Source organism: Cynocephalus volans, chromosome 8 (assembly GCF_027409185.1).
Source record: "Cynocephalus volans isolate mCynVol1 chromosome 8, mCynVol1.pri, whole genome shotgun sequence".
In the NCBI taxonomy this organism is placed as follows: domain Eukaryota; kingdom Metazoa; phylum Chordata; class Mammalia; order Dermoptera; family Cynocephalidae; genus Cynocephalus; species Cynocephalus volans.
Window position 1 is genome coordinate 118,122,668 of NC_084467.1, and position 14,838 is coordinate 118,137,505.

At 39.3% G+C, this 14,838-nt stretch overlaps 1 protein-coding gene across 1 annotated transcript in view; it reads right to left on the reverse strand.

The window, feature by feature from the left end:
• Positions 1 to 3,082: 3,082 nt before the first annotated feature.
• COPA (COPI coat complex subunit alpha) overlaps positions 3,083 to 14,838 on the reverse strand; it is a 35,001-nt gene continuing 23,245 nt past the window's right edge. The window contains exons 18-33 of the mRNA XM_063103781.1: positions 11,509 to 11,671; positions 11,260 to 11,406; positions 10,320 to 10,509; positions 10,104 to 10,199; positions 8,848 to 8,936; positions 8,551 to 8,674; positions 7,637 to 7,726; positions 7,385 to 7,494; positions 6,867 to 6,944; positions 6,638 to 6,706; positions 5,970 to 6,106; positions 5,509 to 5,695; positions 5,312 to 5,422; positions 4,845 to 5,006; positions 3,978 to 4,172; positions 3,083 to 3,712 (exon numbers count right to left, since the gene is read on the reverse strand). Of these exons, the coding sequence (XP_062959851.1) occupies positions 3,653 to 3,712; positions 3,978 to 4,172; positions 4,845 to 5,006; positions 5,312 to 5,422; positions 5,509 to 5,695; positions 5,970 to 6,106; positions 6,638 to 6,706; positions 6,867 to 6,944; positions 7,385 to 7,494; positions 7,637 to 7,726; positions 8,551 to 8,674; positions 8,848 to 8,936; positions 10,104 to 10,199; positions 10,320 to 10,509; positions 11,260 to 11,406; positions 11,509 to 11,671 (2,008 nt within the window). The 3' untranslated portion in view covers positions 3,083 to 3,652. The remainder of the gene's footprint in view (positions 3,713 to 3,977; positions 4,173 to 4,844; positions 5,007 to 5,311; positions 5,423 to 5,508; positions 5,696 to 5,969; positions 6,107 to 6,637; positions 6,707 to 6,866; positions 6,945 to 7,384; positions 7,495 to 7,636; positions 7,727 to 8,550; positions 8,675 to 8,847; positions 8,937 to 10,103; positions 10,200 to 10,319; positions 10,510 to 11,259; positions 11,407 to 11,508; positions 11,672 to 14,838) is intronic.

Consider the following 14,838-nt stretch of genomic DNA (forward strand, 5'->3'; position numbering starts at 1 on the left):
CGTCGCTTGTCCCACCTCCTGCTCCACCCCCTTCCGCCTCGTGCAACCAATGGTATTGTCGGCCCATGCGGAGCCGCCATTTTTAAAGGGACAGGAAGCTTTGTTTTTTTGTTTTGGTTTTCCCTTTTGCTTGGAACCTTTTACCTAAGGAGAAGGGAAACTTACTGTTATTTTATGCCTGTTTTTTGTTTTTTCTTTTTTGTTTTTTCTTTTTTTACTGGCCTGGCCTTTCTTTCAGTTTCCCACATTACCTAGAAAAGCGCTTTATTATTTCTTCCTGAGCTGTGGGTAGGCCAAATTCGGATAAACTGCTTTCAAACCAGAATCTATATGTATATAAACGAGAAGACAATTATGGTGCATAAAATACTATTTTCCATCACTTCCTTCGGTATTTCATTCTAATGTCATGGTCTTTGAAACCCTTTCTTTGGCCTCACTAAATAAAATGGCAGTCACACACACAGCTCATCCCCCTTCCTTATTTTTCTCCGTAGCATTGAACACTATCTGATATACTGTATACTTCTATTGTTTATTGTCTGCCTCCCTTCTCTACCCTTTCTTCTCCTGCGTAGAATTTCAGCACCATGAGGGCAAGGATTTTCACCTGCTTTCTTTACTGCTATGTCCCCGGCTCTTAGGCTAGAGCTTAAAACTTAGTAAATATTCCCTGACCGCTCTTTACTCTCCCAGATCCTAATCACACATTTCTTTGCCGAATCCTTTCCTGTTCTCCATTAGAACTGTCAGACTAAAGGACACAGGGCCAGGAACTTAAAACTCAAATGTTAGACAGAAAACGAGACTCTGTGACCTTGAACTGAGTAAGAGGGCAATTTGAATGCAGCAGTTATAGAACTGCCTTCCGTCACCTACCTGCTTTGCTCCACACAAGTGAAGATGGGGGAGTCTCAAAGACAAGGCTAGACATCCAATCACTCCTTTGGAATTGTTCTATTCAGATCTGTCAGAATGTAGCAACTGCTTCAGATACAAATCTGCTTTAGCAGAGATTGTATTTTTATTCTAGAGGGCATCTACCGTTCTGTAAGTTCCTGTGCTGGGCACAGTGGGGGACAGAAAGATAAATCAGAACCAGCCCCTGCTGTAAGATAGCTGGCTGAAGATGGACTGGAGGCAGAATTAGATATAAACACAGTAAGTATGACATAAGGTATGAGTGTTAAAAGAGATGAAGATAAAGTGTTATAAAGGCTAAAAGAGAGAAATCACATCTAAATGAAAAAGATCATGTGTTAAGTTACTTCATCACTTTTGTCTTTAGCTTCCTAAATACACATTTGAGTACTGCCTCAAACACCAGATCAGGTACTTACTCTTTCCTTCACTTATAGGGCACAAACTTATAAAAATCATATCTGTGCAAAACCTAGTTTTTTCGAAGCATGTTTTGTGAGAAAACATTCTGAACTAGGTGTCATAAAACCTAAGTTCCAGTCCCAACTCTGTCATTAAGTCAGTTTCTAAGGTCCTTTTAAATTCTAAACGTCTATAATCTACTCCTTCCCTGATTAACGATTAACTTCTTTCTCCCTAACACCTGTAACAACTTATTCCAGGCTAACTTCCTTATTTAACTCCAAACCGTTTACATGTGGTATCTCTAATATGGCTACAGTTATTTCAAGCACATGTTAAAACTATGAAAGTTGTCCACTCCAGATTTTTTTTTTTAATAATGCCATTTCAATGTAATATCTACAGGTATTTCTACTGGCTTTACATTAATGTGGTAATACAAGCATATTAATGAGTAAAATACTGGATGGTGTAAAGCTACACGACTACGCCAGTTGTTGAGTAAGGCAAATCATAACTAAAGCCAAAATGTTTCATTATTTTTGTTATACTGAGTTTCCATTTGTATTGTCAGGGCTAGGGCTCAGACCTTTCAAACCCATTGCACAGAATGGGTCACCAGGCCTCTCCCACGCAGGTTCACTCTAGGTAATTTGGAAAGATCCCGGGAGCCGTTGGCAGATGACACGAGCTCAGTCCTCAGCAACGGCAGCAGCAGCTTTCAGGTCCAGAGCTTACAGGTCTGGCGGTGGCAGTGGCCTCTTGGAGGGTGCCGGGGGGCCTGGAAGCAACAGCCTCCAGCAGCAGTAGCGGCCTCATGATTCTTTGCATTATTTCTTCAACTTGTTTCTGCTTTTCTATTTTTACTATTCATATTCCTAACATCTCATCTTAGTACTTACTCACCTCCTGGCTGCCCCTTCTGCCTAATGTATAGGTGATTACTGTTGCAAGAAAGTATTTTATAGCATTTTCTTCATATCACTTTCTTGCTTAAGGATTTAAAGGCTTTCCACGATTTATTGACCAACTTCAATTTCTTGCCCACTATTCACAATTATTTTACATATATCCATCTTGTTTCCCCAATTACATTAGCTTCAAGAGACAGGTGTTGTGGACTTTTTTCATATCCCTGAGTTCAGAATGTTTGTGTGCAAAATTAATTTTGTAATTTAATTTATAAACTTATGATTTTTTTGGTCAAAATTTATCATAACTTGCCTATGTTTACAGAAAGAATGTTTATAACTTGAGAAAGTGTTATCAAAATAGTATGAAAATTTTTGAGAAGCAGACTTTTAATTTGGGAATGCTAAGAAAGCAACTCTTAAAATAAAGCTAAAAAATATAAACATCTGTGCTCCTTGAAGCAGAAATTCCACTTATAGTTTATCCCCAGACATACTTCCTCCACCCATACAATGCATGTTCAAGTTATTCGTTGCAGCATTGTTCATAATTGCAGAAGATTGGAAATAACCCAAATATCTATCAAGAGGCAACTTCATAAATTAATCACAACAATGTACACTATACAGAGAAGTTTTTTTTTTCACTTGATCTTAGCCAAAAGGCTGAGAAGCGATGTGCTTTCTTTTTTTTTTTTGCAAGAGTGGGTATTTATTACTTTTGTAATTAAAAATAATTATTGAAAGAAAGATACTTTCATTGGTGGAGTAGCTGAATGGGGTAAGAGTATCCAGAAAATAAAATGGCAAGCCAAGTTCTTGTAGAAATTTACTTTATTTAGTGTGAGAAACAAAATTTGAGAACAATGGTTGTAAAGGACAAATCATTTTGGAAAACCAAATGATTTCTTCTCAGACCTTAAGTTTCTGGACACATAAAGTGTACTTACTTAGGAGTTTAAATGCCCAAGGAAAATGGGGGATAGCTAAGAGTTTGGTGTGGCTGAGTCAAAAATGGTATCTTTTTTTTTACATCCCACTCCTTTCTAGCGGGAAGGAAACAAAGAGTGGTAGGGAGAGGAAGGGTAAATATTGAAGGAATGTACTAAATAAATGTCCATCACAGAGTTTTCATTTGTTCCTTAAAAGATCTAAGCTGGAAAGGCAAGGCCAACTGTGACCACAATTATAGTCACCTTGAGAAGATGAGAGTCCTCATGAGCAAAAAAGTCAAGTTTAGACATTTTGATTTGCCACAGAAGAGGAAAAAAAAAACGCTAGGTTTTACAGCAGGGAGAGCCAAATATCAATAATCTGAAGAGTAGTTGCCTGGGGTAGGATTGTGTTAGAAGGAGGATAAAGAGACTAATTCTCTTGGGGGAAAATATGGTGACTAACCCATACACACAAAGGGGGTCTTAGCGAAACTGCAGAGGACTGATCCTTAGACCAATTACATCTTTGCCAATCTCTGTCACCTGTGGAAGAGGAAACAGAGGAACGAGTTAGAAATTTGTGAAACTGAGAACCTTATAAAGCTTATTCCCTGTACTCCTCAATGAGCACAGTAGACAGGTGTTTGTTACTAACTGATAAAGAGCAGTGGGGAGAAACTCTAGCTTTCCCCATTATCACTGCCTCAAGGACTGGGGGCAAATACAAGAGAAAAAAAAGGACCACCACACTTCTTTCTCTTTCCCCTCCCTCCATATCCTAGAAACATTTCTTGAGGACAGTACTTACTGTAGTGACCCTACAGATTTGACCCTTGAACTCAGGGGAATAGCAGGCCCCACTGAGTGGACACTTCTCCACTGGCTTTCCACGGTAGATGGGCCGATAAGATGCAGCACAGATGTCAAAGGGGTTGTGCATGTCATAATTGAGCTGGTAGGCATCTGTGGGGTTCTTCTCACAGGCAGACAAGATTTTTCGGGTCTAGGGGAGTGAAGGAGTATTTTATTTAAGAGGACAGAAAGCTGCACACAACAGCTCAAATGATCTCATTACCATGGTTTGGTAGTTTCTTTGATGCAAGAAGCAACCATACTATGTGAATACAGATCACATATTCTGTATAGGATGTATGTAAAGAGTTAACAATCACCATTCCTGTTGTATCAAGATTTCCTTTCTCAAAACCAAAGTGGCTCCATGGATATAAGACTCACATCCCTCCACCAAATCCAGGAATTATCAGGGCTAAGCCCCAGGAAGGGTTAAAACAGGCTTCCATTGCCCAAGAATAATGCTTTTGGAGGAACTTGCAATGGGCTGTGTATGTGAAGGTTAGTGGTGGTTGTGATGGGATATATGAAGCTTTGGGACATATTTGGGGTTGTTTTCTGGTGCTATTCTAGGCTGGAGCTATTCTAGGTTGCAGGCCACTCTCACACAGGTGCTATGTCTGAATAAACTATTAATTCAGTTTCAGGAACAAAAGGAAGCACCCAGGTCAATAAGTATACAGAGGGTGGCATTCTGCTGGCTCTTTTTGTTGAATGTTGTTATATATTGATTTGTTTCAGAGGCAAGAACCTTGGTCTTCTGTTCTCTCCATGTAATAGCAGATGTGGTTCCCCTGTGGTCACTGAAGGAGTTCCCATCTACCTGTTGAGCCACCTCAGGCTTGGGCCCAAGTTCCAGCAGGCGCCGAGCAAAGGTGGCAGCTGTCTTGAAGTTCTTGAGCTTGAAGAAGAGGTTGAGGGCTGTACGCAGCACCAAGATCATGTGCACAGGCTGTAGGTTTGAGTGAGTGAAATAAGCTGCCATCTGGTGGACAGAAAGAGGAACAGATGCCAGGCTGACGCTGCAGCTAGTACAGGTCATTTATAAGCTGCTACACGTGTATAAAAAAACAAAACAAAAAACAACAGGACTGCCTATAAAGCAGAGAGGTCTTCTACCTCCTAGGTATGGAGGATTGAGGAGGTGAGGAAGAAGGGTGGAAAAATGTAGGTTCTCCTCATACAAATGAGCCCAAATCTCTCTTCCTCCCCAAAGTCAGATCTGGGTTTGGAATTAAAGAATTCAGACCTAATGGAAGGGAGAAAGGGAAAACACCTTATACATCTTACCTCACAGATGCGCTTCTGCTGTTCTAGAGTCTCTTTGGGCAGTTTCTTCCTTTCTATCTCCATGGACAAACCCACAATGTACTCACGGCAAATGGTGATGAGCTGCTGGGCCTGGAGAAGGGGGAGAGGAAGATCATGGTACAGAGACAAGAATGTGGAGGTGCCCGGGACTGGGACAGTGGATAGATCCCTCCTACCTCTGCAATCTCCTGTTTATTGTCCACAACAAGAAGTGGCACGCTGAGTAGGATGGAACGGAATTTTTCCACAGCCTCCTCAAACTTGCCGACTGTGGTGAGTTGGTAGCACAGCTGTAACCGTTGGATGAGGTCATTTAGCTTCAGGCCCACAGCTGGTACACCATTCTTCAGCCCTGCATCCTTCCTGAAAAGGGAAAAGAAGGAAGTCAGGATAGTCAGTACCCAACCAGGACTCACTTTTTTTTCTGGCAAACATGATCCCAGACACTACTGTGAAAGCAGCTGAGGAATAGGATGGCAGCAGGTGTAAACCAAAACCACATAGCGTAATAAGCCAGAGATCCTTTCCTACTAGAAAACCTTAGCTCTGGGACAACTCTGACTGTGTCACTGAGGCTACCATCTAAAATATCTACTACAACTTGTTACAGATAGAAGCAAGGAGGAAGGGGCCTTACCAGTTGCGATTAGGGTAGCCATACATGGAGGGCAGGCAGGGCAGAGCTTGATAGGTGGTACGGCCTCGGGCATATGTCTGTAGGAACAGTTGCTTGTAGGGGCCAAACTGGATCACCCCTACCTGGTCGTGAAGAAGCTGGAACACAGGAGGAAAGGAACATAAAGATTTTGGCCCTTCTACTTAAAAACTGACTGACCTTGGGCATGTACTTAACTTTTCTGTACCTGTTTCCTCATCAGTGAAATACACTTAATTATAGGACTTACTTCATTTAATAATACCTATAAAGTATTTAGGATAGTGCCTGGCACACAGTGAACACTGAATAAATGTTAGTGATTGTTGCAGTTGTCATTATTATTCTTACTGTTATTATAACACTTGGCTTAGTGTTCAAACCATATACTTGTTTAGCAAGGGGGTGCTGATCTCACTGACGTGAACCAGAGAACAGGCTATACATGGGTGGAAGATGGCTGGAAGAATCCGCTTTAAGAGACCACTAGGCAAAGTGGAAAGCAGGTAAGCCCAAGGATTTCCATGCATTTATCATGCCCTTGTGGGTAGGATAATTTCCATTTGGTTAAGATAAGTCAACCATCTTCCTGGGCCCCTGGGCTAGGCACACTCAAGAGGAAGAGCCAAGGTTACTTTAAGAAGACTTACCCGCATGGCTGTTTCAAAAGAGCCTGCCAGGATGTGATCAACTGGAAGCTGAGAGTTATTGCACCAGATCTAACAAGAAACAGAAAACCCAAGCCAAGTGAAATTTTCCCTTTCTCTTCCCAAACTATTCTCCTACATACCTATAGTAGGAAAGTATCCAACACTTTTTATACACTAATTAGCCAGCTCAGAAACACTCATCCCCACAGGGCTGTGTTTTCCTGCTTACCTGAGTTGGGCTTGTTCCCTTGGTTGGGGGCACAAAGAACCCATCTTCAGCCCCACTAGCTGCCCCAGGGGATAAATCCTAAGGGAAAATAAAAAACTGAGTCATTTTTAAAGCCATTCAAAAAAATAATAATAATAAAATAAAGCCATTCACGCACTTTGTTCTGACAAATCTAAAACATAACTGTTTATCTTGATCCTGGCCTCTGTTAGTGAGAAAGAATGGAGGTTGTGGAAGAAGACCCCCCAAATAGGAGCTACCTCACCAATAACAAAATGACATACGAAAAGCTCCAATTCAGATTTTTAAAAAGGCTTGCTGCCTTTTCATAAGCAGTTGCTGGCCCAACCCTGATTACCTCATTTTTCTTTCAAATCAGAGATAATCCTCAGATTGGAAGGAGGGTCTAGACCACCTCCCTTTTTGGAGACCTCAGGATAGGGGTGGGAGACAATAAGGCCTCTGGATTCCACAGGGTGAAATGGAGAGAAGCTTACAAAGGTAAGAATTCCACATACCAGCTCAGGAGGAAGCTCCAGATCTTCTTCTACATCCCAGCCACCTCCTTCTTCCTGTCCCTTGCCAAGAGCATCATCCCCCAAACCTTCTGTAGCTTCCACAAACCCATCTGTAAGGAAAATCCAGACTGAAAATAGATTTGGGTGGGAGCATAATCTTAGCCAAAACAAAGCAAAATGTTGGGATCCTAGTTGGCTCCATGGTCTGGAAGCCTGCAGAACTTGCTCACAGTCCTAAAACAGCACTCCTACCTTCATCCAGTTGCAGCTCTGCATCCTCTCCCCAACCCTCAGTACCAACAGTGTCAATATCAATGTCAGCAGCCAGTGCTCCTCCCTTCCCTACAGAGGAAAGGAACAGAAAGGAGCTGGTTATAGCCCAGCAAGTCTGAGATATGGCCTTCTCTACAGGTAAGCTACGTCCTTTCAAAAGTAGTTGCCAAAATTCTGCCTATTCATCATTTTTATGTATTTATTTTTGTGGGAATACAAGAGACATGGAAGCAACTGTCTTCTTTAGCATTAAAAACTGGCTCTTAAACCAATTTTTTACTTAGCAACCTTTGGCTACCAACTCTTGGAATTTCTTCCTGAGATCTTTGCTAAATTACCACCACTACAGTGTGTGCAGAGCATGAGGATGTAGGGTAGGTGAAGATAGAGGAAAGAGCAGGGCTGGGCATGAAATGCCCAATGCTCTATTTAGGCTTTTACTCAGGAGAAATGAACTAGTAGACATATCCAAGAAAACAGGAGGAGGGTAAGACTGGGAGTGGTAGAAGGTGGTAGCACACATATGCATATGTCCACATGACAGAATTAGAGGTAGCTGAACTTGTATGTCATGAATGATAAGATACGGAACACAGCATGACTAAAAACATAGTAAAACCTAAGAAATACAATAAAATGTTCACAGAGGTTATTAATAGTAGCAGAAACATCCCTGCTCCCAACCTGTTTTCCAAATTTTCTCTAATGATCTCACTATGCTTTTATCCAGTTTTTAAGACTGTACCATCACTCTGATTGGCATTTCAGTGCTCCATGAGGCTTCACACAGAAAAATGGACAGATGAAACTAAGGGCTAATGGTACTCTCTCTAATCTAGTTCTTCACAAGACAAACAAACAACAAAAATGCAATGGGAGAAGTAGGCACTAACCCTTGCTGGCAATGGAGCCTTCAAAGAACCCTTTGGACACAGTCAGTAAAGGCCAATTGGTATCCAATGGCATGATAGGCGCGGGTGGCTGGAGCAGCTTGGCATTGGGGTCAATGTCTGGAATCTGAAAGGTCAAAGAAGAAAGGTTAAAATCAAACAGCTCTCAAGAATCGTAGGGAAGGTTATGGAGACTCCTTCTAGTAACCAGGTGGGAGAGTGGCATTTATAGTTTTAAATTGTCCCAAGATCTTGGAGTTAATCCTGTAATCAGAGACATTCATGTAAACAAAGACTCACTGTTTCCTTCTCCAGGTCAAATGTCTCCTTTAGGCTCTCAGCTTCTTCATCTAAGCCATGCGTAGCAGCTGTGAGATAGGCCAGGGACTCTGCAGGGAAAACAGACTGTGGTATAGGTACATTTCCAGGTGAATGTTGCTGTGGTAGGCAGCCTCTGAGATAACTCCCCAGTGATCCCTACCTGCTGGTATTCAAGTCTTTGCATAATAACCTCCCCTTAAGTATGGGCTGGACTTATTAACTAGCTTCAATGGATAGAATATTATAGAAATGATGGGATGTCACTTCTGAGATTAGACCAAGACTGTGACTTCTATCTCTTTTACTCACTTATTGTGAGAAAATCCAGCTGCCTTGTTTCAAATCACCCCATGGAGAAGCCAACATGGCAAGACACTAATGTCTCCCAGACAACAGAAAGCAAGACCTAAAGACTGGAACAGCCATGTGAGTGAGCGTGGAAATGGACTTGAGATGAGACTCGAGATGTCTGCAGCCCGGGCCAATACCTTGATTGCAACCTCATAAGAGACACTAAGCCAGAGGCACCCAACTAAGCCATGCTCAGAACTCTAAGATGATAAATGTTTGTTGTTTTAAACTATTAAATTTTGGGATAGTTATATAGCAATAGATAACTAATACAGTTGCTTATCTTTAAGATCTATCATTAATGTTAATGAGAACTTTGAAATCATCCTTGACTCCTCTCTACCACATCCCACATCTAGTACTTCAATAAATCATGTTGGTTCTACCTTCAAACTACATTCTGAATCTGACCATTGCTCACTCCTCCACTACTGGCACCAAACCACATCTTTCACCTTTAGTTTTCCCTAATGCATCTCAAATGCTAGCACAATGCTTGGTATATAGTGGGATCTCAAAAAATTTCTCTTGAATGTATACATGAATAAATAATGACTGAAACCTCCAGACTGAAATTAAAGGAATAAAATTCTAATGGCATCCAACCAAATCGCATTTACTAGGGTGTCTGCTCCAGACCTTTTAAAGTTTCCTATGTTCCCCATGACTAACTATTTTCCTAAGGGTATTTGGCCAGACTGAATATTCTGACTGCACCTTCATTTGTCTTTGAAGAAAATCTTCTAAGCATGGTAGGAGCATGTCTTGTCTCCTGAAAAAATGCACAATAAAGGGAAATCCCTTACCACTATACAAGAATAACTCAACATGAAGAGAAAATACTTGTAAGGCTCCAAAGGAGCTGGTGAGTCCTGGATACTTACTCTGACCACAGTTCTTTAGGATCCGCACTCGCTCTGACACGTCACCAAGGTATAGGGCATTTTGGTAATGGCCACTCATGTCCTTTCGGATCTCAGCTACACCAAGTCAATAAGAGACACAAAGTTAGGTCTTCTCTCTTAAATTCTCCCTCCTCTATTCACCTTCCTTCTTCCCATAAGGACTCCTCTTCCCATCCTTAGTTTCAGGGGCCTCACCAATCTTCATCATCTTGCGAAGTTTCTCTAGGTTGCCAGTGATAAGGTATAGGAAGGAAAGTTTGTCAAAGTTTTTGGTGCGTTGATAGCACATTTCCACAATCTGGTGGTTCCCCTGTAGCAAGGCTACTTCTCCCAGCTTTTCCCAGCAGTTCTTGTCATCCAGTGCTTTGGCTGCTTCCAGAGCAATCTAAAGAATCCCCAGGGTCAATGTTAACAGGTTGGAGGATATTCTGACTCAAAACCAGGGACTCTGTAATCAAAGCATTTGCTTCTAAATAAATTTCCCAAGGAATGCCCTATACTTTCAATGATTCCTAGCTTTCAGTCTAATCCTATTTAAAATCCTATCAACAAATCAGATCCCTTTGGATTCATGGATAAAAGAATCACATCACTCTATCCCTCTTTTCAGAAATTTATTTTTACAACAAAATCACCTGGCATTTGCTAATTCCATAGAACCAGTTCTTGCTTAGCTACCTTATTTCCTACCTGCCAGGTCTGAAGATCCACAGGGGCTTTAGGAAATACAGAAGAAATAATAAAAGGAAGTTCAAAACTGGAAAAACAATTTTCCTGTGCCCATTCCCCACTTTGAAAATAATCCCGTATACTCTGGGCCTCAACGTTTAATAAGTATTCCTTCATCTAAGTAGCCATTCGGCTAGATTGAGTGGTCAAAGAAATAATGAGATTTTTCAAATTCCACACTACCTTGCTTTCAACAACAAAAGTAGAAATGTGTGGCAGAAGCAGAGACAGGGAAAAGTAGAGATAGGCAAATAGCAACAGAAAGATGGCTCAATCTAACTGAAAAAATCCAAAATTTCATTATTCTGGCTTAAGAAGCCAGCCCAGAATAATGCCTTCCCAATGCCACCCTGACCCTCTCACCTTCTCTAAAGTGATATGGGGCTGATGACCATATTCTTCTCACCTCAATGTTTCCACACTCCAGTGCCAGACTAAAGCGAGTTTTCTCATCCTTGACGAAATGCAATGCCACTTCAGGATAGCCCTTCTTTTGGAGATAAGCAATGATAGACTGGCCTACCAGTTTGGCATTCCTTACCATGTGCAGCACCTACACATTTGAGTTGAAATAGGGCAGGAAATAGAGATCATTAATAGGATAAAAGTATTGCTGCCTCTCTTAACACTCCTAGTATGCTTCCTTACTTCATACCTCATCATATTTTCTGTTGATCAGGGCCAGCTTGAATTTGAACTCAGTGGGATCAATGGTGAGTACCCGAGGACGACACTCCCTGTCTAGGCAATATACATTGTTGCCCTTCACCCGTGTGACATAGATGGGTAAATCCAGAGTTCGGATGATCCCGTGGTCCCTAAGAATAGGGGGTAGAGGCCACAACTTTCAGTGAGTGAGGGGGAAAATCCAGCCTGTGAAGAAATGGAACAAGACTGGGACAAAGCCTTTTATCTTCTCATTACCATTCTGTCAAGTGCCATTTGAATGGACTGTGTAGATGGTATTATAAAAAGAGCAGAACTAAATACCAAATCTATGTTATTCTTTTGTATGATGGGGCAGATGGTATGATCTTACTTTATAAGCTATTATTATAGGAGCTGAGTAACAGACATGACTATAGGAATCAGGCCTAAAAGTTAAATCAAGTTCTGATATACAATCAGTAGGCCACTACGGACAGGTAACTCCTTCCTTATAAGCTATAAGTGAAAACAGAAGAGAGACAGATGTGAAGAGTTCTGACACATAAAGAAATAATGAAAAGCAAAAAATATTTTAAACTCAGTGATATAAAAAGATTACAAATTAACAGTTGTTGGCATAGCTAATGAAATGCTTGATGAATAATTTATAGCCTTAAATGCATCTACTGTATTAGAAGAAATACTGAAAATTAATGGGCTCTACACACATATATTTATGACTACCCATTTCAAAAATTTAACTGTTCTTTTTAAGGCTAAACTAAAGAAAGTACGTAGAAGGAAATAAAAAAAGCCAACAGTAGAAATTAAGAAATAGGAAAAAAAAAAAGCACAATAGAGAAGTTCACTACACGAACAAGATGGATAAAATTGATAAGCCTTTAATGAGGATTATTAAGAAAAAAAGAGAAAAAGGCAATAATAGGAATGAAAAAGGATATAACACTATAGATCCTACAGAACGAAGATGTAACATTTAAAACTGATCAAACTCCCCCAAAAATAAAATTTGCCAAAACTGACTCAAAAAGGTCCTATAACTGCTAAACAAAATAAAATGAATCAGATAAAAAGTCCTCCCATAAAGAAAGCTTCCAAGCCTATATGACTTCATTGGCAAATTCTAACCATAATTCAAGGAATTATATAAACTTATATAAACTCATTGAGAGAACAGAAAAACATACATTATTTTGCTTATTTTATGAAATTAACACAACCCTGATACCAAAACCTGACAAGGACAGAAAGAAAAAAGGAAATCACAAGTAAATCTCACTTATAAATACAGATGCCAAAATCCAAAACTAAATATTAGCAACCCAAAACTAGCAACATTTGAAAAGGGGAGAACACCATGACCAAGTTAAGTTTGTATCAGGAATACAATGCTGATTTAACACTAGAAAAAAATCAATTGAATTCACTACATTACTCGATGAAAGAATTGTATGACTACCTCAACACATGCAGAAAAGGTGTCTAATAAAACTCAATAGTCATTCAAGATAAAAAGCAAACAGAAATAGCAAGAAAATTCCTTAATAGATAATGAAGATTAATAGATAAGGAATTAATAGATTAATAGATAATGAATTTCCTTTAAAAAATCTACAGCAAGCTTACATAATGCCAATGCACTAAAAGTTCATCCTTTAAATTGAGAACAAGACAGGAATGTTTACTATCATCATGTTTATTTAACATTGTACTGGAGATCCTGACCACAGCACTAAGTCAAGAAAAATATGTAAATGTATAAGTACTCAAAAGAAGAAACAAAATTGTTATTATCCACAGATTCTATGATTATATGTAAAGAAAATACAAATGTTACTAGAATTAGTAAGAGTCTAGCAAGTTCCCTGAAACAAAAACAATTTAAAAACTTAATTGTATTTCTAAATATCAGCAAAAGATAGAAAATTAAAATTGTAAATGGATACTATCCATTTACAAATAGCATCAAAAAACTAAATCTAATCAAAAAACGCAAGATCTCTATATAGAAAACTACAAAACACGATTGAAAGGTATTTCAGAAGACTTACGTAAATGAAGAGCTGCTATACCATGTTCATGGATTAGAAAATTTAACATTGTAAAGATGACAGTTATCCTCAAATTGACATAGAGATTCAATGCAATGCCAACTGAAATCTAAAGTTTTTCTGGTTTGTTTAACTGTGTAAAATTTCAGAAGCTGATTCAAAAAATTATGTGAAAAGGCAAAATTTATTTGCAAATAGCCTAATGACTTTTGAAAAATAAACAAAATGGGAAAGATTGGAGGACCTGCTTGACCAGATGTGAAGATGTATCATAAAGCTATAATATTTAAGACAGTGTGGAATTAGAGCAGAGATAGACAAACAGACCACAGAAAATAGACCCTTGCATTTTTGAAAACATGATTCATGTGTGACAAAGACAGCACTGCAGAACAATGGGAAAGGGTGGTTTTTTTCAATTGATGCTGGGCAACTGAGTGTCCTTATGGAAAATTGTGGGATTGAGCCTCACACCATACACAAAAATCAACTTCAGTAGATTGCAGACCTAGATATAAAAGGCAAAACTATAAGATTTTTACAAAAGAATATAGAAGAACACCCAAATGATTTTAGGAGTCAAAGATTTTTTAGATAGGACACAAAATCCAATATCCATAAGGGATAAGATTCATAAATTCAGCTACATTAAAATTAAGAACTTCTGTTCATTAAAGAATACCATAAAGAGAATCAAAAGGTCCGCTATAGAACAGGAGAAGATATTAATATTTATAACACATAGTCCTGACAAAGGACTGATATCCAAATAAAAAATAGATTAAAGACTTAAACAAAATTCATGAAAGAGGAAATCCTAATGGATGAACAGATGAAAAGGTACTCGATCACTTTCGGAAACAGAGAACAGCAAAATAAAATTACAACGAGATACCATTACACATCCATCTGATGGACCATAATAAAAGTCTTTCAAAGCCAAGTGTTGATCAGGATGACAAGCAAGGAAACTTTTATACAATGCTGGTGAGCATGCAAATTGGTACAACCACTTTGGAAAGCATTTACATGTTACCTAGTAAATGTGAAGATATGCATACTCTATGGCCTAGCAATTCTACTCTGGGAATATAGTCTAGAGAAATGTATGTATATGTGCACCAGAAAACACATATAAGAATGTTTAAAAGTGCATTGTTCATAATAGTCAAAAACTAGAATTCACTCAAATATCCCTCAAGAGTAGAACTGACAAACTGTGGTATAACCATATAATCAAATATTATATAGCAATGAAAATAAAT